This window comes from Falco peregrinus, chromosome 8 (genome assembly GCF_023634155.1).
Source record: "Falco peregrinus isolate bFalPer1 chromosome 8, bFalPer1.pri, whole genome shotgun sequence".
In the NCBI taxonomy this organism is placed as follows: Eukaryota; Metazoa; Chordata; class Aves; order Falconiformes; family Falconidae; genus Falco; species Falco peregrinus.
The window spans coordinates 21,267,496-21,293,184 of NC_073728.1; the positions used below are offsets into that span (position 1 = coordinate 21,267,496).

General features: G+C 38.9%; 2 protein-coding genes across 18 annotated transcripts in view; one reads left to right on the forward strand and one right to left on the reverse strand.

Moving 5' to 3' along the window:
- Positions 1–6,797: 6,797 nt before the first annotated feature.
- DCAF17 (DDB1 and CUL4 associated factor 17) lies at positions 6,798–23,864 on the reverse strand. 2 transcript variants are annotated; one of them, XM_013298858.3, is made up of 14 exons: positions 23,718–23,864; positions 22,377–22,480; positions 20,933–21,023; positions 19,866–20,005; positions 19,041–19,119; positions 18,771–18,860; positions 17,783–17,890; positions 17,148–17,253; positions 13,484–13,626; positions 11,975–12,084; positions 11,491–11,578; positions 9,812–9,895; positions 8,251–8,406; positions 6,798–7,498 (listed from the first exon to the last, which is right to left on the reverse strand). In XM_013298858.3, exons 1-14 carry the CDS (start codon positions 23,862–23,864, stop codon positions 7,310–7,312), a joined length of 1,635 nt encoding a protein of 544 aa, XP_013154312.2. In that variant the 3' UTR covers positions 6,798–7,309. The 2 variants fall into 2 exon arrangements, with proteins under 2 accessions (XP_013154312.2, XP_055668064.1); XM_055812089.1 differs by having other exon boundaries at positions 9,800–9,895.
- METTL8 (methyltransferase 8, methylcytidine) overlaps positions 23,841–25,689 on the forward strand; it is a 35,059-nt gene continuing 33,210 nt past the window's right edge. For 6 of the 16 annotated variants that reach the window (XM_055812092.1, XM_055812094.1, XM_055812090.1 and 3 more), the window contains exons 1-2: positions 24,186–24,204; positions 24,845–24,957. The gene's annotated coding sequence lies outside the window, so the exon portion shown is untranslated. The other 10 variants (XR_008748417.1, XM_055812105.1, XM_055812100.1 and 7 more) reach the window with 6 other exon arrangements.

The following is a 25,689-nucleotide window of genomic DNA, read 5'->3' on the forward strand; positions in this document are numbered from 1 at the left end:
GCACTAGGCTCTAATACACAGTAAGGCAAGCCGGCCCTGTGACAAGCACGGACACCTGCCCTGTAATAGCTAAACAGCAACAACAGCTATGAATTTAAACTAGTACATTCCAATCAAATCTGTCATTATCCTGAACCCTTTGAGGCCCACATTGGGTGATGAAAAAGGACTGTCATGGTTTAACCTCAGCTGGCAACCAAGCACCACGCAGCCACTCTCTCATTCCCCCCTGGTGGGATGGAGGAGACAATCAGAAGGCTGAGTAATAAAACTCGTAGGTTCAGATAAAGACAGTTTAGTAGGTAAAGCAAAAGGTGCACACGCAAGCAAAGCAAACCAAGGAATTCATCAGCCACTTCCCCTGGGCAGGCAGGCATTCAGCCATGCCTGGGAAAGCAAGGCTCCGTCACGTGTAATGGTTACTCAGGAAGACAAATGCTGTAAGGCCGAATGTCTCCCCCTTCCTTCTTCCCCCAGCTTATTGTATACACTCAGCATGACGTTCCATGGTATACAATATCCCTTTGGCTAGTTGGGGTCAGCTGTCCTGGCTGTGTCCCCTCCCAATTGCTTGTGCCCCTCCAGCCCCTGTTGCTGGCAGGGCCTGAGAAGCTGGAAAGTCCTTGACTTAGTGAAAACACCACTCAGCAACAACCGAAACCACAGTGAGCTACTGACATTGTTCTCACACCGAATCCAGAGCACAGCACTGCGCCAGCTACTAAGAAGAAAATTACCCCGATCCCAGCCGAAACCAGGACAATGTTGATTTTTTCCAGTACAACACCAGCTCTGTCAGCATGGTGCTCCCTCTTAGCAGCTCTGTCAGGACACCATCTCATACACACTTCTTTATCTGCACTGCTGCATTGTCAGATCTAGGAGTAGGATGACTGTGACTTCAGACCTGGAAGAACCTACAAAGCAGACAGACAAAATAAGACCCATAAAACAGACAGAGATTCACAGATTACTTTGAGGAGGATGGAGCGGACCCATGCCTGTAGTGTGGCTGCAGTATGTGGCTGCTTGGCAACTCCTGTCATTATTGCTAAAGCATTCGTGTATTTTGAGGGCAGCAGCCTGGGCATAAATATACATGAATGTTTATCTAAGCAACACACCATGTCACCATAGATCGTTATTTTGTGCTTTTGATGTAACTTTTTTAATACAGGAAGTTGTTTCCAGTGACCGGTAACTTGTCACAGCTGTAGTTAGCATGTGGCTATAGTCTCTTTTACCAGCTACAACTTTATCTCTGTTTTTCCATGCTGGACAAGTCCTTGAAGATCCCAGCCTTAAAACAGGACATTCCAGACGAGTTACAGTCTCCTTCAAAAGATTTGGATGAGTTTTTCAGAAGCCCTGGTGGCTGTTCATCTTGTAAACAAACAAAACTGCTGAGATAGTCCAGCCAGGTTTGCTCTGGCAGCCCATTTAACTGACTCTTGTGGAAGCTTTAGAAATTAGTCCCTCAGAAGTTACCTTACCAGGAGTAACGCTGACCAATGAGCTTAGGTAGTTAGTGTTTCAGTGGCACAAACAAACCAGAATGATCCTTTCACTCTTTTTGGCACTGAGTTCCATGTCTAAGCAGCAGAACCATTTGACCTTTGCTTTTGAGGGCATTACTTACTTATCTTTGCAAAAATTGTGACTGTTGAATGGGACCCTTCCTAGAAATAATCTTTTTGTACTTTCCACCCTGGAGGGAGCTTTCACTGAAATAGCATAAGGTACGCAGTGCAGCTTTTGTCCAAAATTCTATACTAGTTATAGGCCAGTCATTACTACCTGTGCAATGAAACTCTTTATTGTCCTTCAATCTGTAGACATTTTGCTTCTGTGAGTTATGAAATACTTTTCTAATAAAGTATTTTGTAAATTTTTTTGAAAATTGTGGAACTGTGGGGCAGTAGTTGGAACTGCCAAAGCAAGACTGTAAAATTTTACGGCTTGCACTTTTTATTTGGCTTGTGCTTTCTCATTTTCTTCCCCATTGCTCAGCAGCCTTGTCAGTGAATATGTACTCAATGACAAGAGAAAGACAGGATGTGCAATCTTTTTATGCTCTAAGCAAATCTTTTCAAGAGAGACCAGTCCTTCCCATCTTTTCAGTCCCTAGGCACTGTCTGGGAAACTCCTCCTACATTTATCAAACACAAACAGAGACAGCGGTAGCACTTCTGGGATCCCATTTTTGCCTCTCTGGCCAGATAGCTGATCATTGAGACATCATGGTGAAGTAGAAAATAAAAAGTGATTTTGTTGAAGCAGAAATGCTGGAAGTATGCTGCTTTGGCCACAAAACAAATGTTTATAAGACAGTTATAAAACCAAGCCAGCTTCCAGGCGGTAGAAAGAAAGGGCAATGGCATTCCAGAGGGCTAAACAGATCTCAGCCCAGGAGCATGGAAATGCACTGTGACCGTGCTGCAAGTTGCATGTTAGAGGCAGGCAACACACGTACGTACCCAAAGCTGAGACTCAATGCAGATCCAGAAGATAATCAGGAAAACTGTCAATGTGTGAGTCGGAATGTGGGGCATCCAAGCAAACACATTAACAGACTGATTTTCCCCATCTGGCTTCTGGCAAGCAGCTGTTGCTGGGGGCTGGCTGGTGACCCTGAAATCCTGTGGATCACGTGGAGTGCATTGCTGCTCCTGCAGCATCTCAAGTACGCCAGAGCTCTTGAGCCACTCTGCAGAGTAATTCCAGGGAATTTTATCTTCCCCTTCCATGCTTCTTTTATCTTTTCCTGAGAAGAATGTGCATGTATTCTTCTCTAAAAATGTAATATTCCTAAGAACACCATATTCCTTACCCACTCAGACAGGAATAAGGCATTTATACTCCTAGTTTACTAGGATGTTGTTAAGCTGTACCAGCCAAAGCAGTTCTTACAATTGTTAATACTGTAACTCTTCACTCTGCTAGGATACCTGGTTCATTTTATTTTTTTAAAAAACATATTTTTGTATTCATTTTATTCTCTTGTCATCCGAAGCAAGCAGTCTGACTACTTTAAATTTATTTAATCTATAAACATTAGAATGCATTGATAGGAAATTCTTTTGGAGCTCCTGAAGGTTATTTCGGTCATAATTTTGGTCAGCAAAGCAGAAACAAATACTAAAGTTATAGTTGTGTAAATGCCAAGTCTACCAACCAGAGTCAAGTGGTCCTCTCTGAAAATCTGAGATTGTGAAATAGCTGCAAAACCAAGATGTTCGGTTAAAGATCTCTAACATTGGTTTAAATACTGGAAAACTTGTTTCCTTCTTTCAGTGCTCATAACCTATTCAGTCTGCCTACCAGGAGAGACACCTGGAATTCATGTTGATACACAGAAACTTTCTTCAAGTATGAACAGGGCTAGCTGGCAATTACTATACTATTCATCCATTCCTCAAAAGTAACATTTTTGCAGGAAGTGTCTGGGTTCTTTTTTTAAATTTCTTCAGTTCACAGAGATAAATAAAAGATTTAGAAAAGGATCAGGTATGCCATGAAATTATTAGTAGTGAGGCAATGTGACATACGTATCAGATCAATTCACACACCTTCCAGAAAACAAGCTCTTTCAAGGTTTTGTGCTGGTGACTGTAGCAGTACTTGGCAGTTATGAAAGAGCTCAGTCACTGTTTTAGCCACTGTCATGTGGTTCAGCCTTAGAAAACCATGTTTTGACAACTACTTCCCCTTTTTCATTGGTATCATTTAGATTTCGTACATTTTGGCAACAGCAGAAAGCTTGGATCAAACAACCCTAGGTGAAACCCAACAGGAATTCACTAGTCTGTGACTTTTTTACTTAATAGACCAGCATTTTCCCTTTTGCAGGCAGAGTGCCCGGAGACTTTGCTTTAAGCAGCTAACAGCAGCTCCTCACAACTGTTCTTTAAGAAAACACCCAGTCTACATGCCACGCTATATGGGTGTCCTCCTTAGCAGGCATTCCTAATAGCAATCTTTAACATAACTAGGCAGCAAACCAATTTGTTTATTAGCTGTTCCATCGTGTGGGATAGCTGTCACAGTTCCATAAGGAAAAAAAATGTTCCTCGCTGGTGAATTTTTGGCAGTCTTCAGTTGCTGTTAAGTAATATAAATGGTATTTTTCTCAATAACAAGAGGAAAATAAAAGACAAAATGAGAATAAAATCAGAAAGAAACTGTGCTGTTAAAGTAACTGGATAATTTCAGAAAAAAAGAATAAAGAAACATTTCTCCACACTGAAAATGCAGAAAGTTTGGGTAAGGTTACCTAATTGAGATTGTTGGCAAAAATGGCTAAGACCCTTCCAATTCTATGTTTGCAGTACACATTTGAGAATCTTTACTCATGTTAACAGTTCATATAGATATTTACATTTTCATACATACACACATATATATTCTTTTTTCCTTAGGTATCTAGTCCTAGTGAAAATAATGGAAGCATGAGCTTTTCAGCTTCAAGCTTTTAAAATATGTACTCGGCCCAGTTACTCGAGACTGCGTTTGATCTAATTACGTGAGGCTTTACCTGCAGGCTCTGGAAGCCGTGGCGGGAGGGGTAAGCGCCCCCTGAAACACACAAGAAATAAGGGAACTCAGCATGTCACTCCAATAGTTCCTTAGTCCAATCTTTTGTAGAACTGAAAACTGTCAGTAAATGGGTTTCCTAATCATAAAGCAGTTAGCTACTGCCTGTGAAAAGTGAAGAACATTTTGTCTTCTGTATTTTATTCATCTTAATTTCTGAATGTATAAATGCAAAGTAAACTGCATTTGAAGAAGTTTCTCCCGTTTTTCCAAAGCCATTTTGTTTGTCTTTTCTTGTACTAATGTCACACTTCAGTGCTTGCAGAGATAATTATGCTGGGCATGTGCAGAAGAATAATTTTTCCTCTGTAATGGAAACCACATGAGTATCCTCAGAATTTCTCCACTTTACAAATACTGTTATTCTTTAGCATACTGAATTATTCAGATTGTGTAAGAGATTTCCAAGTACCTAATTTACATTGTGAAAAAGAGAAAGATAAGTGCTCTAGAATCATCATAAAAGGACAAAAAACTGTAGGTCTACAGGTCAGACCTAATGCATTTATTCAAATTTCGTATCAATTCGATACTGCACAATAGTACAGCTCTGCCAGCAACAGTGACCACAAGTGCTTACATATAAAATCTCCCAGCAAAGTACTACTTTTTTTTTTGGTGGATGGGTTTTGTTTAAAAAATTTAACTTGAAATAAAAGCTGTTGATTCAGGTGGGCTACCACCAAGTATGCAGGTATTTGTGTTTGGTTTGGATACAGGGCTATTTTTAACAATGTAAAAACCTACTGGTTTGTGGTCAGGATTTTCCTACCGTTTAAACAGAAGTTTATTTTTAGAATTTTCTGGGGCTCTGCATAGGCATGAAAGCAATGCTGCTGTTCACAGCTTGAAAAGCACAGTCCATAAGCATTTAGTGATTCTGCTTCTGTGATGAGTCCCAGGCCGTTCCTCTGTAGGCTGTGAATATACTCTTAGAAGCGTTCAGCGCTAGTCATTCTGGATTCTCTATCCTTAAACGGCTTTCTAGGTGTTCTAAAGTAAACAGAAACACCTCTCCTGTTTCTGAATGAAAACATCTGTGTGTGACATTCTAGGATGGAACATCTGCCATTATCTGTAGTGCAGCAACACACTATGTAGAGGGATAGAATTTCTTACACAAAGCCCATAATCTTCATCAAAGTCTGGACTGCCTTTCAGTCATTATAAATTGCTACGTTTTTCAAAAGATGGACACTGATGTACAGTTGTTGATTTAGCAGGATATCACTGCAAAATTCTGCAATAATTTAAAAATAAGTCACTGGAAATTATAGCAAACTCTCAAAAGCTACAGCTGATCTTCACGAGCAATACTTGCACTACTTAATAAACAATGAGGTTTAAATGTCTTGCTCCAGGAGGTACTGCTTTAATAATCCAAACAGAAATGAGCATAAAATAGCAGTATCTGCTTAAGAGTTGGATTTTCTGCCCAAGAGTACAGATTCATATTAGTTTTTACCTTCGTATCTTACTTCTATAGTAGCAGATAACAGACGGGTGCTCTTTCCTGGTTGAAAAATTATGGAAGCTAGGGTGGAAGTAGTGCTGCTGCTGCTCTTTATTTCTACTGTTGTTTCATCACTTTCGATGTCCTTTATGTGTTTTTTTATTTTTTTCCCACAACTGTATTTCACTTTTTCTTCTGTATTACACTTTTTATAAAAAATTGCAATAGGTAATTTTTATAATACTTCTAGAGCTCTTCACTGCTGCATCAGCTAGAATGATCCACTTTATTAGTAAAGCTTACACGGAAAAGAAACATTTGCGTTTAGAATTACCATGCTCATGATAATGGCGGTGGGTAGCAAGAAATCAGATGGTGTTCGTCCCTCCAAGAGCTAATCTCCTGAGCCCATCTTCGGCTTGCCTTTGGAAACACTCTTTATCACCACAACGTCTGCAGCCTGTGTTCTGTCGTGGGTGTTTTTTAATTTAAAATGAAAGCTTGCATTCTGCAGAATCTGAATATACCACATGGAACTCCTGTGTATCAGACAGGCTGCACACAGGGATCAGGCTGAGCATCTGGTAGTTTTGGCTCAGACTGAACAACTCATGACCCTGGATACAGGGAGCACCAGATAATTGCTTGGGTATATATATACACGTATATATATATACACACATCTCTCTCTCTCTAAAAACCATATATAAATATATAGTTATAAAAATATGTAAAGATACATAAGAAAGGCTGTAAAAATACATGATTTATTAATACTTCTCTTTAAGCCAAAATAAACACAACCAGAAAAGCTGAATTATTTCATTTCTCACAAAACCAACAGGATTTTTTAAAAGTGGTTTAATGGTAACTCTACCATTTTCATATTACAGATAAAATTTATGCTATACAGTTTTACACACTTTAATTAACAGTCTGTATTAAAGTTGCATCGGTAAAACCTCATAAGACAGATCACAGCAGATGGTAGGTTACCTTTCTCCTTGATGTCCAGTATTTCAATCCAATTGCTGAAGAGAAGCAATAAATGCTACATCTAGCATCAATGATGAACTGATAAATACAGGAAAAGCCATAATGGACAAATGTACAAAGTTATAGAGAAAAAAGAAACAAAACCTGATGCAGTAGTATGAAATGTTAAGATTAAATCCTGCCTGCAAACCAGCAGTTGACTAATTTATATGTATGAAGTCCTTAAATAATATCCAAATTGAAATCTCTGTAGTTGTTGTTTATGGCTTAAATATATTCAAAAATTCTCCCTCCTTTTTTACAAAATGCTCTTTCTGTTTTTTCATGGCTTGAACATTCATCATCTTTTGCAGTATCACAGACCATTTGGTAAACGTAACAACTGAACCTCCTGTTAGGCTTCTGTTCTATATGTAGTACAAGGTCTTTGTCAAAGTAAACTTCATGACTGTAAGTCTGAAATGAAAAAAAAGAAATTCTGATTGTAGTTGCTATTGCCACAACTTGCTAATACACATACCAGTTTCCTTGGGGAACAAAAAAAATATTTAACCCTGGTGACCTCCATGATCAGACAGAAATTTTGTATGGATACACACAGACTGCTCTTCCAGATAAAGGACAGATTTTGTAAACTTAGAGGTTTCCCACATGCCTATTTTAAGAACCTAAATGTAATTCAGAACATCTGATTTAAGATCCTAAGTTGCCCATGCGGTCAATGATAAAAGAGGTGCCAAAGGTGCTGAGTATTTCAGACCATCTATACTGGATGACCACCTGAGCTTGGACTGCATAAACAGCCCCTTCCATCTCTCCAAATGTGAGATCCATGCTTAATTCTATGCATGAATAGTCCAAGTTAGTGAGACTATTTATAAAGTTAAAAAGTTAAGCTGACATAACTAGTCAGAGCATGAGTAATGACACTGACAATAGTTCAGAAATATATAAGGACAACCCCTCCCCCAACCAAAAAAGTAAACAAATCTACCAACAAAAAAATCTTAATTTCAAAACATGGAGATTTTCAACTACTGTCTGATAGAATACTTATAATTTTTGAGTTACAATATTATTTTGTACAGATCTCATCTGTAGTACTTGGCAACACTATTTATGTATCTACTTGAAATATGAACAAATAAAGGTAGGTAAATGGGTATGGGGAAGTGTTAGCGTAAACAAAAGACAGGAATTATTCTCACCACGTCCCAGGACTCCAGTAATGGAATACTCTTAAGTAGAATTCCACGTTCATTACAATGCAAGTCAAGGTGAGCTCTTCCATCAGCTCCTACCTGAGTAACTGCCACAGTGGATAACAAATCCAATTCATCTTCATAGTCCACAATTTTGAATGTCTTAGGAAAAACAAAACCTCATTTACAAAACAAACATAAATTCACATTCCCCTCCACCTAAACTGCATAGCTCTTCTTTCAGATGAGAGCAGAATTGGAAAAATTGTAGTTCTTGTCTTCTGGTCTGATAAGATGACTTTGCCAGCCTGATACCCAACAGACATCCTTCCCAACATAAGTTGCCCAACATATTTCAGCAAAATACCTTAAGAGAGAAGAAGTGATGTTCTGAAAAATCCTAGTGTGCAAGTAGATGTATTTTTTATATATATGTCATACAGGAAATAGAAAAAAGTGCTTTGAAAGTGGTAGAAGAAACATTTAAACTCCATGCCCTCTCCTGAAGCAGACATGTTCAAGAAAGAGTAGCTTAAAACCATTGCTGGTTTTGAGGGGACGGGTTTATTAGGGTAATTCCAGTCACAAGAACACCTTTATGTTCTGCTGAGAGCTCTCTCACGCTCTGCAGAGTAGTGACAGTGAACAACTAAGACCAAAAAGCGAAGATTGTGAACTGCCTTAACTGCCTCTATCTCACTGTCATGAACCTGGTAACACACTCTTTAAATTCAAGCCAGTCTTTTTCTTCCAAACTGGAAAACTATATATTGGAACCACAAATAAAATGTGACAGCAAGAAAAAGAGTAGTGCACAGACTAATTTTTTTTTTTTTTTTTAAAGTGGATAGAAATGAACCTTAAGGGTCGTATTGGACTGTCCTGTATTTTTACCATAGGAAAATCCACTTCCTCAGAAAAAAGTCAGTGCCAGAAACTGATGAATTTTAACTGTTGTGCTTATGTCAATTACAGCTCCAGCTCTAGCTAGAGAGCTAAAAAATGTTCTTCATAACCTTTCAAAGACTCAACATAAAGGCATGTGGTGTTTTCACTCTCAAGAAGCAGTTGCTCCAAGGAAAAGTGTTAAATACCTTATCCTGCAATCTAATCAAAGTAATTGGGAGAGAAAAATATAGTTTAGAGATACTATGTCAAAGACTAAAGGAACCTAAAGCAGAGGAAAAAAAAGAAATATGTTTCATAAAATGTTTCATAATAAATGTTTAAAGGATATGCTTAAATGGAGAGAAGAGCAATGGTTCATCACATTAACATCTCATTTCTGTGCCACTGAAATTGCATGGAGTTATGACTGTATCATGGGGCATAGATCAGTTCCTAAAAGAAAGAGACTATCCAAAGCGCACATGCCAACCAAGGAGAAAAGATGACAGACAGGGGAAATAAAGTAATCAGAAGTTAAGAAGACAGACATAGAAGAGAAATAAAGAACTCAAAGATTAACACAGCTAATGGTTACAGCCACTACATCTGACACAAGAATGACTTCTGGCTAGCTAAACATCTTAATCCATGAAATGCTTTTACTCACTACATCAGTTACCTCTTGTTCTGGGTCATCATCCAGCAAGTTAAAACGCTTTTTCACTACCCGACCAGAAGCTGTTACAGTAGCAGCACTGTTCACCTTTGGAGAAAAAGAAAAATGTGGCTCTAGACTTTGGAGCATTTTAGTTCCTTCCTATCTATTTGACAATGTATCTATTTCATGTCTATTGCTTCCTGACCTTGTTTTAATCTCAGCTCTTGTTTTACTCACTAGCTATGTATGGCTTTAGTCCTGCTATCTCTTCTTTATGAGGGTTCATGAACTCATTTGCTTTAGTTGAGATACTACTGATGTTTAGTTATATTCAGAGGTTCTCGGTCCTGCAGAGGTGGCAAAGGTTCTCAGCTACCATAATTTTGAGAAAGGAAGTGACTGGAGCCAAGATGCTGCAATGAGAATTAATACAGCTGAGTCACTACCCATTTGTTTCTTAAACTCTTACTTACAGAAGACAGGAAAGTAGTATCTTAAATCACCACAGCTGCTTCCACTGAGCTTCATTAACACCAGAAAAATTCAAAACTGGGGTATCAGTCTTGGAAGTCAAAAGGAAAAGGCACAGCACAGACCAGCTTAGTACTTATATTTTTGCTCTTATTGCAACAGAAGTTATCTAAACAAATGTTAACAACAACAAAAAAATGGTATGGCAAGTCATTAGATGACAACACTTATCCTTTCTGAATTCAGCAGGTTTTATTCCTAAGTTACTGTAGATTGTTAAAGACACAAAGATTTCTTCTGCAGAAGCTTCGAAATCAGTATTACTGATTTCCAGGGACTTTACAGTACTAATAAACTATAAAAACTTGCTTCTATGTAAGACATAATTTTATATGCTGAAGCAAAATGACAGTTCCAGGCACTGCCAAAAAATCTTCTCCACGAGTGTGCTCTTTAACCTTTTTGACATTTAGGTTATCTTTGTGATTTTTTTGTTACAAAAGACTTCATGAAACAACCAAGGTGATTTAACAGCTCATTATCCCCTCACCACTTGGTTCTACCTTTCTGCACTCTTCTGACCCACCGATGATTCAGTTATGTTCTGTTCCAGCTCCAGTTAACCTCACCAAGTGAGCTGAAAAGTACTCATCTCTTCTGCTGGGTTATAATTCTATTATTTCAGTGTACTGATTTGGTTCACCAAGGGCTAGATGAATGCCAAACCTGTCCCAAGGGGGTGACAGGTATCTATGGCCAGGACAAGAAACAGACTTTTGGAAGCTATGTACTGTCTTTGTTGCCTTACGAAGACTTATCCCTAAGTTACAAGAGACTTCAAATATTTCTAAGCATTTGTATGATCAACTTACCTGAGCACCAGAGATGCGCACAATTATCACCTGGTGGCACCTTCTTTTGAAGGAAATCTGTCACCATCTTTTAAGAACTTACTGTTTTATATCAGTGATACATGGTTATACTGCACACCATAAAGAATGCCAAAAACTAAGGAACAGACTGGAGGTTTCAGAAAGCTATCCTGAACGTGTTACTGTTTTCAAGATTTGTTTCGTACATGTTAAAGTCCAATGAAGATACACAATGTCTTTCAATAAACTTTGAATTAAGCCCATAAAACACAGTGATTACTCACATAGGCAAAACCCCTGCAAAACCCCTGAGTATTGCTCAAAATCGTATGTTGTGATCTTGGACTTTAAACTCACACAGTTTTCTCTGTTGGCCACAATCGTAAAATCTTCTGCAATCTCCATTTGATCTGTATTATTTTTAACTTCCTTAAGCTTCAAGACTCTACAAAAGAAAACAGAAATGACAAAATAAATCATGTATTCAAATCCACCTACTACAACAATTCTATATTTATAATTTTAAAAAATCAGGTATATTAAAACACCAGAAAAAACTGAAATGAAATTACATTATTTTTCTAATTTATATTTATCAGTGAAATTTTAACAGAGTGGTCCTTGAACATTTTTGATATCAAAATCTAGTGTTGTCTGCTAGTGCCCACAGTCATCACGTAGAAATCTGCAGCCAGAACTTCTGATTCTAAAAAAATTAATAAACTTTAGTTTCTAGGCCTTGATGAGTGTTTTGTCTTGCAAATTGTCAAACTACTGAATCCATGCAGTTATGCAACTTTTCCTCTAATGAAAATAAGATTTGAGAAAAAAAGATTCATACTTTATCAAATCTGGTCCCACGTGGATTATTCTACCTGACATATCTGGGTGGAAATATATCCAATCAGGTTCCAGCGAACAGCATTTCATATCCTGTATGCCATTTTTTGCCTGAAGAAGGAAGGGAAATCTTAGAATATTAGTATTTCAAAAGTCTCACAGATCTAATCGAAGAGGAAACACTGAGCTCCTCTCCACGTACCTCTGAAGGTTTTAAAGTATTGCCCCTAATCATGACCATAAAGGATGGCAGTGGAACAGTAATAATGAGGATGATAATAACAACAAATCAGTTCCAATTCTCAAGATAATCCATGGAACAGGTTCAACTTTTTTAATATGCAATAAACAATGAACTTGTACCACAGCTATACATGGTCCTATCTCTTCTGAAACTAAGCAAAATAAAGATTTAGACTCACTCTACAGATACTGCAACAATTCCAGCAATTTGACTGTCAAAGACACGAGATGTGTCAAGACATGAGAAAAGCATTACCACAAAGTTTGACTTGAGCTTCAAACCTCATGCTCAGCCTCTTTTGTGCAAGTTATTTCTGGAACATGTAAGCCTGGGATAGGTTGTGATTTCAGCTGCAAGCTGGTCAGAATCTTGGGATATTGGTAGTGGCTTTTTGTTGTCAAATTTAGCTGGCCCTCATTGTTCAAATTTCAAATGTATGAACCCACATAGAAAAAACCTAGGTGAGAAAGGATTGTATAAGTCCCTTTGAATCAAAATTGATCTTCAGCTATGGTTGTGAAAGATCTGTTTTGAAAATAAGAGATAGGAGGGGGATCATTGATTTGGTCAGGCTAGTAAAAGAGATGAGGACATTTACAGACGGTAAGTTCTTCAGTGAAGAACCTGAACAGGCCTAGAAGTTGCTTGTATTACAGTTATCTTCAGGTCGAAACCACAACCAAAATAAAAGCTGAGATGGAAAGCTCACACAAAAGAATATATAATTAACAGTACATAAAACCAGTTAGGAATGTTGGATTAAACTGCATAATAAAATCTTTCTAGGGAGAGAGGGGTTAAACTGAGTAATAAAATCTTTCTAGGGAGAGAGAGAGAAGGTGCAAATCAGGGATAAACTACAAACATTAAGGAAACTTAGTCTACAATTTCTTAAAATATTTCTTTAGTCATGCTATTTGGTAGGCTGACTAGTAAGAAGAGCATTAAGATGTTACCATGCAAGGAATCAGGTAATGAGATTCTGCTTGAGCCTTAACTTTTAAGTTGAGAATACAGTGCTGTGTAGCACTGACAGTGCTATGATTATATTGGAACGAAGGAAGTATCAGAAGCAGTACTAATTCAGAAGAACGTATTTTGTGCATGATTCCACTGGATAGCAGATGTAACACTGTGGGGTGATCCCTGTGAGAGCACCACACTGGAAAACAAGGGTATGGTTACCTCGAGCACTACTCAGAAGAAGAGATGAAGACAAACGTTATACACATTCATTTCAGAGAAGCTGCTATCTGAATATATTACCAAAGCATTGTCTTTCAGAGAACAAATATGGAAGACTCCTTTATGTTTTTTCTTGTTAGGTGTGATGATATAATGCCAAGGGTAACCTCCAATTTGAAATGCATTCTCCAGAGAAGATGCTTCAAATAGCAAAGGTGGGGTATCTGCAAATATTCAGTAATGTTAACACCATTAGTAGCAGCACAATCATAATTCCATTGATCCTTACAATTCTAAATTCCAATAAAGCTATTAATTCTTCAGAACTTTTGAAGATCAGTGGAAATACAGTGGCTGTGATCTTTTTTCTAGCTATCCTACCTCACCTAGCATCCAGGCACACATCTGCAGTTCCCTGTGGAAAGTTACTGCCTTCTCAGATCTTCATGCTGAACTGCTCTTCTGATACCTTTGACTTACTCCATTCCAAATGAACTGGACAAGCAAAGATGTAGCAAACAATTAAAATTAATCTAGCTCATCCAAATGAGAAAGGACATACACATGAACAGATCAAAGAGCATATCAAAAGGGTCACTATTCTCCTGGGTAAAATAGTGATAAATAGCTGGAAACAGACTAACAGCAGCAACCTCAGATCACAGAATTAAATGCAGAAAAATACCCAAATCTGAGTGTTTCTTCTCCTTTTGTGTAATACGAATGCAATCTGTAGTATTCATAAAAATCTAGGAACTTTTGAAATTAGTGGCAAAAGGTATCTAGTTTTCCCTTCAGTTCAGCTGGGATAAATTAAACAAATGCAATAGGCCATTCTTACAAGTCTTCTGCATACTAAATGAGAGAAACATCTTTGAACGAAATGGAATGCATGGAGCTTCACAACTTCTACCAACTAGCTAAATAAAAGCAATTTCTACAGCTGCTATAGCTGAATCAATTTTAGACTGAAGATCAGCTCTTTCTAACAGTACAGAGAAGTGCTTGGGAAAAAAATGAGAAAATGTAGAGAAAACCTGCAGTTAGAAGGGGCATTTAAACAGGCAGAATATAAAAACTCAAGCTGAATCAGTGTGAGGAGAAGAAGGTTCTGATCTGGACTTTTGCGCCCCAAAGATCTCATCCAAATTTCTAGTTGTTCTTGTCCTGCTTAATTTAGATCATTATCCAGATCCTAGCCAACTGTGCTAAGATGTCACATGATATCAGAAATTATGTTTACGGACCCCTGCTCTATTTTTCCTTCATTCAAGTTTCCAACAACTTAACCATGCAGATTGAAAGGAACTGGTTCACTGCTTATGGAAATGAAGTCTTTTCTAAGCTGCAAAGTGGCTGTCTTCTAGTTGTCTTTTGGACTAACACATAGGAAATGGGAGATTCTGTACAAAATAGGTTACAAAAATCAAGGAATCTACTGAAAATACAGATAATGTTGAAGATGGAAGCATAAGCAGAGGAGCTATTGGTATTAAAATACATCAGGAAATGAAAAACGAGTCAGGAAAATTTGTTAACATTTTATCCTATTAATTTTTTCTTTTTAAATAAAGCATATACAGCATGGGCCCTCAAAAATTCTGGTAGATGGACTAAATGATAGATTTAAATGTGTTTCAATAATATATCAATCCTAAGCACTACAGGCTGCTGATAAAAGATGTCTGTTCATTTGGCAAAGACTTGCAAGATCATAGCCCACCTAAACCACTATGACAGGTGATTCTGCTGCCTCAGCTCCCTCCTTCATGATATGTGTCACTTCCTCTTGTTGCTCAACACCTCCTTTTCTCATTGTTTGCAAGTCCTTTCTCTAGCATTGCCAGTTTTCAATCTCCAGCTGAGCTTCTTTGTTCACTTCCTTAAAACTCTCCAGCCTCACCTAAACATACAGCCATAAAGTTGCTCCTGGCAGCACTAACAAGTGTTTGTTCTAAATGTAAAGAGAAAGTCTCAGCAAAGTATCTTCCTCTCTGCTTTTTAAATGAAATTACCTTAACCTCTAATAATAAATCAAACTACAGTTTTAAGTTCTGGATCTTTCAGAAAGTGACATAATGAAGATTTATAGGCACCGTTCCATTCCTTGCACTGTGACCAAAATCAAATTCCTTACTCATCGATAGCTGTAAATTACATGGTAGGTACATGGTAGCCTATAAGTTTTGACTCCTATACACTTCCTCTTGGGCACCTAACACAGCATAAAAATAGCACCATTATAACAGCCATGTCTTCAGGCAATTTATGTAGGGAGGCTAGGAGTAAGCAAGCAGGAAAATTACACAGTTAAATTATAGTAAATACAAGCTTAAACTCTGCAACTGTTAAAATCTCACTCACTGAAGCATTATGTTACACTGAACAGTCAGCCAGCCATCTAATTCTTAAAAGAAAAAAAGCTCAAAAACCACAGGAATGCAATTATCTCCAAAGAGCAGCCACGGCAAATGTCTGTCATAAGTTCAAAACTTCCTAACCACAAATTCTTGAATATGATTCAAGATCAAAAACGTTTTCTCCAGTACATGGGTTTTAAATCTCAAAACTAAAAACTACAATGATCTGTAAGACATCTTGAGAACAAACAAGAACAAACAAGCAAAGGCTTGCTATTAAAGCTCCCATAGCATGTTTTCCACAGGGCCCCTAACATTAAATTATGGTTTTGTAGACTGAGACAGAGAGGAAAAGGAGGAGAAATTTCTCTTTGCAGAACCTGAGACATCAATTACAGGAGCCTATTACTTGGTTTTGATAAAACATTGCATTATAACTGAAAGCCTTCACTATGTAAGTCTGTATTTTAGTTTTGTGTATTTCCTCAGGTTTAGGTAAATCTGGTTTGGTTTGCCTGTTACTATCTGACACTGTTTGCAAACACAAAGATCAAAAGCATTTTTTATGTGGACAGTCAATAAAAACATTTAATACAGAAACATTCAAGATTAAATAAATAAAAGCATGCGTTATTTGACATTGGTGAAATCTACTTTTTTTTTTTTGGAAATGCCTCAAGTGTGAACCTATGAGAATGTATTTTTATAGAGTTTTAAAAAAAAAGTTTCAAAGAAAGTCTTAGGCTTTGGTCATTTATTAAGATTCTTAGCACAAACTTCTAATCTCAAATGCACCAACAGAAATTATTGGTTGGTTTCAGAGAAATTAAAGTTATTACATAAAGCGAAACATTCATAAGTTAATGATCTGAGGCATAAGAAATGTTTTTAATAGAAAACTTGTTCTCTCATTGGGAATTAATTTTACTGAAACTGGCACATTTCTCACAACTGAGAATTACCAAAATGCAACTTGGACAAAGTTTATTTGATCTCCTTGAATTCCCTCTGCAAGTTAGATTAAACATTCTCACATCTTTTGCTTACATACTGTATACTGTTTCTGGGTGTCACTAACAGCTGTCCTAGCCCTTCCTCTTTCCCAAGATCAGCTGTGTCTCAGAAATAAGGAAAGAGGAGTTTCCACTTCATGCATTGCTTATGAAGTTTTTCAAATAACTTAGTTGCAGTACTGGTTTTCTAGGTAAGTCCTATGTAATCAATCCTTGTAATTAGAAGCAAACCACATTTTCATTATAACATAAACCCAGAAATACAGCTATAGCACAGTATGAGCACAGTAATTTCAAAGGGGTTTTTTTGGTGTGAAGTCATAATCAATCCTTAAAAGCCCCCAGCCAAGGTAATACAAAGATCATAAATACCTGTTATTTTAATGTTACATGGAAGACCAAATGGATATTTTCCTACAACTCCCACTTGACCATTCCAGTTGAATTCATGTCCCAAATCAAATGGCTGTTCCATGAACTAAAATAACACAGAACAATTTAGCTTTATTGATGCATATTTACTTGCTGTTTAGTTTTACTGCTCTGTTACTACTGCATTCTTTATCTTGTTAGATACTACTTGAAGTCTTATTTTCGAATTAATGTTTGATTTTTGATTGGAAGAATATAAACTCAAAAGTCTCATTGCAGTTCTGTTTCAGATCAAACAATCTTCTATGGCCATCAGTTTCTAGCCTTAACTCTGACCTTTTACTACAGACTAGTGTGAAGAAGGGCACATCCTGGTCTGGCATTCACATAGCTCCTCTCTGTATGTGCTGAAGTGCTGCCTGACTCTGTAGCTCTTACATTTTGCCACCTGTAACTGGTGTGGGTAGAATTTTCTGATGGTTTACCCACTTGCATCTTCTGACTGTAAATAGATTTAGGCAAGAACTCTATCCTTTGACACATTCCCCATGTACCTACATGGCATTACATGAATATTTAAGATTTACTGCCACAAACTAGCATAAGACTGTATGAAAAATTTCATATTTCATTACCTGTTCTGAGATGGCCTGGAAGTTATAGAGCCTGACCAGACCCATGCTACACATTACAATCAGGATTCCATTAGAAACAGCAACATCTGTCACACTATTACCAAATATCTGGAAAAAAAAGGAAGACAAAAATATTCTATTAGGGAAGAAACAATTCAAAGACAATGCATAATACCGACACTATGCCCTCAATTTTGCAATCGCTTTAATTTTTCGTTCTGACCAAACCCTACGGTCAGTGTTTTATTTCATGAGTTTTCTGTAACTCATCTGTTCTGCTGCGTTTCTGTAATACTTTGCACTCCAGTAACACCTGGGGTTGGACTAGTCATATTCTGCAAGCAGATTCATTCTTTAATCAGTTCTCAGTATATATTATGCTACCGTCATTATGATACATGAATAGATTATATTAATAAACAGCATTCCATAGGAATGTTAGCAACGCTAATAACTCTATCTAAAAATACTGATTTCAGATCTTTTCTTTCTTCATCGCCAGAGTGAAATGCTAGTCTAATCACTGCCCTATGACTGTGTACAACCGTACTAAAACGACACTATCCAGCTGTCACAGAGTACAGGATCCTCTCTGAATCCGAATTTGCAACTGCATATAGAATTCATAGACTGTTACTAGAAGTGGGTCAAAGGCACATCTATCTTTTTTTGAAAAGGGGAAAAGAAGTCTACAAACACTTTAGGATTCCCCAATTCTTATGACTGCTATTAAGTAAAGGCTAAAGTCCTTTTACAGGTCAAAGAGTAATCCAATAGCAGAATGCATTTGTATTTTCTCTTCTGGTCATTCAAATTAAGTATCTTCCCCATAATGCCCGTCAGACACAAGAACATTACTGTTAATTATTATTTCAGGGCACAATGCTTTTATAAGCTGTATGACTTCTGAAACTCTGGGACAATTGTCTAAACTATGCCTCTCCTATAATTACAATACAGATCACCATTAATAGAGGAATTAACTTACCTTTTTGTTTATTTCTAGCATTCCAATGAATGAAAGAGGCAAAACTTGGAACACAGCAAGATAGAACAATACAGATTGTTGGATACCTGCCTGGGAAGGAACAACAATACTGAATATCATTATTATCCTTCAGGCATTTATTAGTGGTAGAACACCTTCATCTCCTGCCATAATAACATAGCATAATAGTTCCATCTCTGTCCTTGTAGATTTTTTTTTTAATCGATTTTGCAAAAATTTAAGAATGTCAGAGTTTTTCAACCAACTTACCTGCCGTGCTGCTGCAGGGAGCTTATTCTGAGCTGACTTTACAACCATTACCTCTTGAGGAGTATCCCAGCTCAGATACCTATTTGTGGCAAGAAAGACCTATCTTAATTACTTAAAAATAATTTGATAATAAATACATTATTTCATATAAAATATAATCTGCTATAACCAGGCAGATTCCTGTGTCCAGGCAAACTGTTCGGTATCTGATTCCAGAGGTGCCTGAGATGTCTGCTGTTTGCAATGGCTTATTTCATTCAGAATTGTCAAGAATACTGAAAGTATGAACATTCACTATTTTATTTTCTCTACTTCCCTTCACAAATCACTGCTTTCTTATCCTTCAGCCTAAAGGAAACAATTTCTCCTGAGAAATGAAAAAAAGATGCAGTGTACCAGAAGCAGTAACTGCTCTGCTTTTCAAGAGCGTAAGAGCTGCCCTATGGAGAAGAATGCTTGCGAGTTAAAGATGACTTAAACTTCAAACATATTTTTCTTATGTTTTATGAAGTTTGTTTAAAACTCTTAAATATCCTCTCCTGGTATGCTCCTATTGCAATATTAAAGGTTGTAAAATTGTCAGAGAAAAGGCAACAGTAGCCTAGTTTTTGTAGCTTTTGTTAAACTTAATACCAAATTTGAGACCCTAATACTTAAGCAGCCAAAATTCTTCTGTAGAAAACAGCATGCAGGAACTCCAGGCAATGGGCTAGACTAACAAACCAGAAGTCAGCCATAGGATAGTACTAAAATAAACATGATTTCCTTTCTCCAGCAGAGTACTAATGATTCTTAATTATATAAAGGCTAGTCAATGTTTAATACCTGAATTTGCAACAGGAACCAGCAAGGTATATTTTTTCCAGTATTTCTCCAGTATCAGCAGAGAGACGTAGAAGCCAGTTCTGCACTGTCAAGACTATCAGGGAAGATTTATAGTCTGATGGACTTGGTAGCATTTCCCCCTGAGTAACAAGAGGTTTTCAGAAAAGAGTTTGTACCAGGAGGATAAATAACATTTTGACACAGTAAAAAGAAAACAAAAGTTAATATACATTCTTCAAAAACTAAAGGTGGAAAGCGGCCTGCTAATTACATCTGGATGTCTAAGCTCATGTCTGTGCCAAACAGTCATCTATCACATAAATAATCTGTTGTCACACTTCTCGCAAGACATTTACCTTTTCTAGAAAAGACACATTTAAAACTTTCTTGCTTTGCAAAAAGGAAGTATAACTGCTTATCGATCTAATTGATGAGTCTTGAGAAGACAATTGTTTAAGTATTGCAGAATAAGACATTGTGTTAACTCGACAATAACTGCCAAGAATGGCATTTACACTGCTTTATTTTTAGACACCTCAATATTCCTAATTGAGGGACTAATATTCCTAAGATAAGGATACTGGATGAGAGAAAAACTCAACGAGGAGGGAAATTATAGAATCTATTCGCTAGAAACCGCAGAAGAGCTTTTGGGCGGAGTCGCTTCAATGTGTTTTCAGTTTATCTGCTTTTTTATGTCAACAGATCTGGTAAAAACTAAAACTCCCACCTACTGTCGTTGCTAATTAAGACATAAAGAAAAAATTAAACAGAATTTATATTAGAAGGTATTAGAGTTAGTTGCAGAAGCATAAAAGCACCATTTTTAAAATCTTCCACAAAAGCTCATAAAAAAGCATTTGAATGCGCTACTGAGGAATTCAGAGTATACCTCTAAACATTAGGTGAAAATAGGTAAGCGTGTTGCAAACCTTAAATGACCTAACTCCATAAAAACACTGAGAAAAAAGTTTGCAGGGAAAGAACGCTCTAGTCTAAATAAGTTTCATTGGAAGATATTAATCTGGTTTTTTGCACATCAATGCCCTATTAAAAAGTAATCTTACCAGTGGACTTTCCAACAATAAAGCATCTTCTATTTTTTCTGACTTTGAACACTTTGGCTTTTGATAAAGTATTCTTGGCTCTTGTGCAATGCTGGAGGAAAATGATTGCTAATCATTAGTATACTTTATAAACTACTTTCTATCAACAAGTAATTTCATACAGTTTTATAAATCCTGCCTTCTCTTTAGGCAGGTCAGAAATCGAAACATCTTATTTTTACTTTGTAAACATAACCTGAAATTGCTCAATAAACAATAGTTAGTATAACATAATACTTAAAAGCTAACCTTCTCTGTATTTGTGATTTGGTATTGTGGGGGCTTTGGCATTTTTTGGTTGGTTTTTGTTTGTTTGGTTTTTTTTTCCCAAGAGCAAATTTAATAGTAACAGTCTTACTTTAGTGATGTACATTTAAAAGAATGCGTATTCCAGAAATTAATGATCACCCTGGAACCTTCCCCTTGAGCTCTTCCAGTGTTGCCTTTCATAATATAAAGGCATGGCATCATGTACAGGTATTTTTTAGAAAACCCTGCTACTAGAATAAAAGCTTCATACTATGCACAGTTTTCCCCTCAGGGAGAGGATGAGTCAAAGATAAACCTGAAAGATGTTAGACAGGTTAATCCAGTACTGGAAAGCATTCAGACAATTTAGGAATAAAACCTGACTAAGTAGATTTAGATCTCTGCTGTAAGTGATAGATTAATTTAATTAACTCTCAGTCGTTCACACTGACAGAGTAATTTGTCTTATGTACCATATGACACTGTCTCAAAACTGTTCTGACAACAACCTCCAAGTTCCTGCTACTTCCCTCACAAGAGGGGTGGGCAAGGGCAAGGACTGGTGTATGCAGAACTTGCTGTCCACTGCCGTGCCCTGTGCTGCCTCCTAAGCTGTGCCTCTGCAAAATGATCATGTAACAGGAAAGTACATCAGATTAGAGAACCGATCTGCAGAATACATTAACAAAACCCAGCAAGTACTCGGCACACTGTACTTACACGTGAACAGTAATTTACTTCTTTAATGCAGAATTCATAGACATAGTACCAAACTTGTTACATAGGCTGATTTTGTGACACGTTCTTTAACACACTGCTAGTTACCAGATCACAAAGAAGTACTTGTTCATTTGGCTTTTTAGTGCAAAAATATTAAATGGTGGGAATCTTCCCCTCCTGTTAAAGTCCTCTGACAGCTGAAGTTGCACAGAACTAGTAAGATCAGACTTTGTTTCACCAAAGCAGGTGTCACATTAAGACGCAATGGCATCAGAGTGTCATTTAACGAAGACTTATGCGCCTGGTTATTTTTTGTTCATAAATTCCACTCAGTTCACAGGGGCTATTTGGATGAGTAAAGGCAGCAACACATCTAGAACAGATTCACAGTGTTAAAACTGTAAGCCAGGGTAACTTGTAACAATAAATTTATTACCTGCTAACACAGCGCTGGTAATTGTCTAAGTAAATTCTTCCCCTTTCATATGCAATAGGAGATGAAGAATGAGTTGTCCAAACATTCTTGAATTTAGTACTTTCCTGAAACAGACAGTGGTTGCAGCAGTGATAGCTTCTGTAACAAACCTTGCTTTGCTTTTGGAAAACATTTTATTTGGCTCTTGCAGCTTTAATAACTTACTTTAATTGAACCTTTGCTCTTGAATACATAAAGGAAAATGTTTTCTTAAACCAGATTAAAATACCTTTCTTAGGGAAATCCTGTCTTTTTTTTAAACCAAATTAAAATATTTTTTATTAGCTATTACGGACAGCATGGGTAATTAATATTTCGTCATTAACTTTCCTGCATTGAAATTAAAACTGGCAACTAAACTTTGATGGCAACTTTTAAAATCAAGGATAAAACTAAATACGCACACAACTATTTTACATGTAATTAATTGAATTTACTGAACACATGATTACACTCTGCTATTGGTATTTTGTGTGAAAGGCAGAAAAATGTGTTTACAGTTACTTGCAAAAAGTGGCTGAAATGCTACTGGGATAAACTGTGTAAAGTTTCTTCCATGCATTAGAGACATCAGGAGCTCCATACCATTAACAAAGGTTTGGGTCTTAATAAAAAAAAAAAAAAAGTATTTCTGTAAGATGTCCTAATTTTTATTTCAATAAACCTTGCATGCCCATTGATGTAGTTGCATAATCAGACACTAGCTGACTTCCAATAAATATGTTTTCAATATTACACAATTGCCAATTCACTTCCACATACTGTCAATGCATTTCTATTAACTACTGCATGGGAGTATCATACGTCAATTGGTTTGATAAAAAAAAAAAGTTCACTTTAGTCTGTAATTAGTTTAATTACTATTTGCTCTGTAACACACATTGCACTGACACATTCAGGCTTTATGTTTGCCTGAAGACCTCTGCTGATTATCTTGTTTTGTTGTGAGAACTCCACTCAAATTTAACATTGATGCTCCACCAAACACTATGAATTTAATGGTTATTAAATATTAAGCCACCTCAGAAGAAATAAGTGATTAAAAAAAAAATCTCAAAAAAAGCTATTTCTAGCATGATTATTAGATTTACAAGTGCTTCTGCAGTTTTTCCACAGCACAGTCCCCACACTTCTAGGTCTGAGCCTTATGAAACAAATTCAACCAATTTCTAAATCTCTTCAGCAAAACTGCAGCTTTTTTCTCTCCCAGAGTCGGTGTGACCGGGGACCCGGGACCCTCCCGACCGCGGGCGGAGCGCGGGGGGCGCCCCAGGGGAGGGCGCCGGGTATCACCGCCGTTACCTGGCACATTATCTTTCTGAGAAGTCCCAGGTTTTGTCTGTGGGCGACACCAGCGTCTCTGGCGTAAAAGCCGTGGGCCCTGCGAGCAAGCAGGCAGCAGACGTTGGGGGAGGCGGCCCTCTTCCCGCCGGCTGCCTGCGGGCGCATCGCTGGGCCGGGGCAGGCCCGCCCGCTTCCAGCCGCTCCGGCGGGGCCCGCAGCCCCACGGGGCCCGGGCCCGCCTCGGATCGCCTTCGCCCCCGCCGTGAGGTAAAGCGAACCAGGAAAAGGCCCGGGAGGCCCCGGCTCTCCGGTTCCCCGGAGACGCCAACGAGCCCCCCCGACAGGGCTCTGCCGCGGCCGCGCCGTCCCGGGGCGGAGCCAGGCCCGCTGCCACCGCGCGTACACCCGGCGGGGCGCGCACCGCGTCTCCCCCGCCACCGCCGAGCCACCCACGCCAGGCGGCAGCACCCCCGCAGCGCCACCGCCTCCCCCCGCCGCCCGCCGGGTACTGTAGTTTTCGCCGGCGGAGCTGCGCGGCGCGGGCGGACTACGCCTCCCGCCATGCCCCGCCGCGGCCCGCCCGCTCCCTCAGGCCAGGCGCGGCGGGCGCCGCCCGGGGCGGGCCGGGCTGAGCCGGCCGGGAGCAGGTGGAGGTGCCGGGCCGGCCGGGGGCCCGCGGGGCAGGAGGAGGGTCGCTGCACGGGGGTCGGTGAGAGCCGCCGTTCCCGCCCACGCCCCGGGCCCGCTGCCCCAGGCCGGGCCCCGCTGCCTTGCGCTGCGCTGAAGGGAGCGGAGTAAACGCAGCGCGCGTCGCCGTGCGGAGCGTGTCAGTGGAAGCATTTTACGCGCCGATTTTTTGATCAAAAAAGGCGGGAAGGTTCTACTAGTGACAGCTCAGCGCAAGCAAAGCGGGAACCTTTATCTTTTTTTCTTTCCATGCCCTCCCGCTGGGGTGAGCCCCCGGCGGCGGGGCGGGTGGCGCCCTCTGGCGGAGGGCGGGGGACGCCCGCGGCAGTTGGGGTGCCGCGGTGGCGGTCTGAGGGTACCCGCACCCGGGGTGAGGGGTGGGCTGAAAGGGTTTGTTTAAAACTCCGGGGTCGCCAGCAAGTCTTCAGATGTGTGACACTTGGTTTTTATATTTTTAGAGCTGCATCCCAAAAGTTGTCACTGCCCTCGCGAGCCTCTTGCCAGCAGAGCCCCTGAAGTCTGTGGAAAAACTCGTGTCCCTTCCTTGCCAGAGGCCAGGCGCCCAAGCGGGGTAACGTGGAAGCTGCTGATCTTTTATCTGTTTCTGTCTCTCCTTCAGGATCTCTGAGCGGAACCTTTAGTCTTTGCTGATGCTGTAACAAAAGAAAGGTTCCCCTGGTTTGCTGGGGCTTTGCAATTATTGCTATGAAGTGAGCTAAACTCGCAAACACAGTGGCTGCAGTTGCTCCTCTGAAGAGGACGTTAGAGGAGCATACTGTTAGCTGGATCTGCAGCATTGCCAGTGACTTCAGAGCTGACAGGGCAGGTTGCACCTAAGCAAAGTCCTCGTGGACATCTGGAGTCTTGCCAGGGATGTAAATGAACGAGGGTCTCCAGTGATAGTAGTTAAATGCATCTTGCTCTATCTCTACTTTCAGCATCTTTAATAAAAGAAAAATGTGGTGGTTAGGCAACACAGTTACATGTCCAGTATTTTGTAGAAAATAGGGTTGAAAAACAATTTAAGTGATTGAAAGATATATTTAGAGACTTAGATGGATGTTCACTGGGCCTATCTATCTATACATAAAGTCAAAACAGCTTTTTTTTTAGTTGTTTTTTTTCTTCTTCCTCTCTAAGCACCAGCCAGCAGAGGGTGCACAGGTTAACTAGGAATCCTTATTTCTGAGCTATGTTTACCATTGCTCTTGATGTTAGACTTGTGAGTAGATTAATCTAGTAAATCAGCTTTGTGTTGTATTTTGCTGTGTAAGTAACAGGAAAAGATAGGAATTACCTCATG

What these genes read in the sequence shown, in the direction of transcription:
- DCAF17 (XM_055812089.1), bottom strand. Translation starts at nt 23,864, where the DNA reads ATGCGCCCGCAGGCAGCCGGCGGGAAGAGGGCCGCCTCCCCCAACGTC. An exon ending in TCCAGGCCATCTCAGAACAG is followed by an intron (nt 17,254 to 17,782) that starts GTAATGAAATAT and finishes GTGTTATTTTAG; the next exon opens with TTCATGGAACAGCCATTTGA. An exon ending in GTGGGACCAGATTTGATAAA is followed by an intron (nt 11,579 to 11,974) that starts GTATGAATCTTT and finishes TTTCTTTTGTAG; the next exon opens with AGTCTTGAAGCTTAAGGAAG.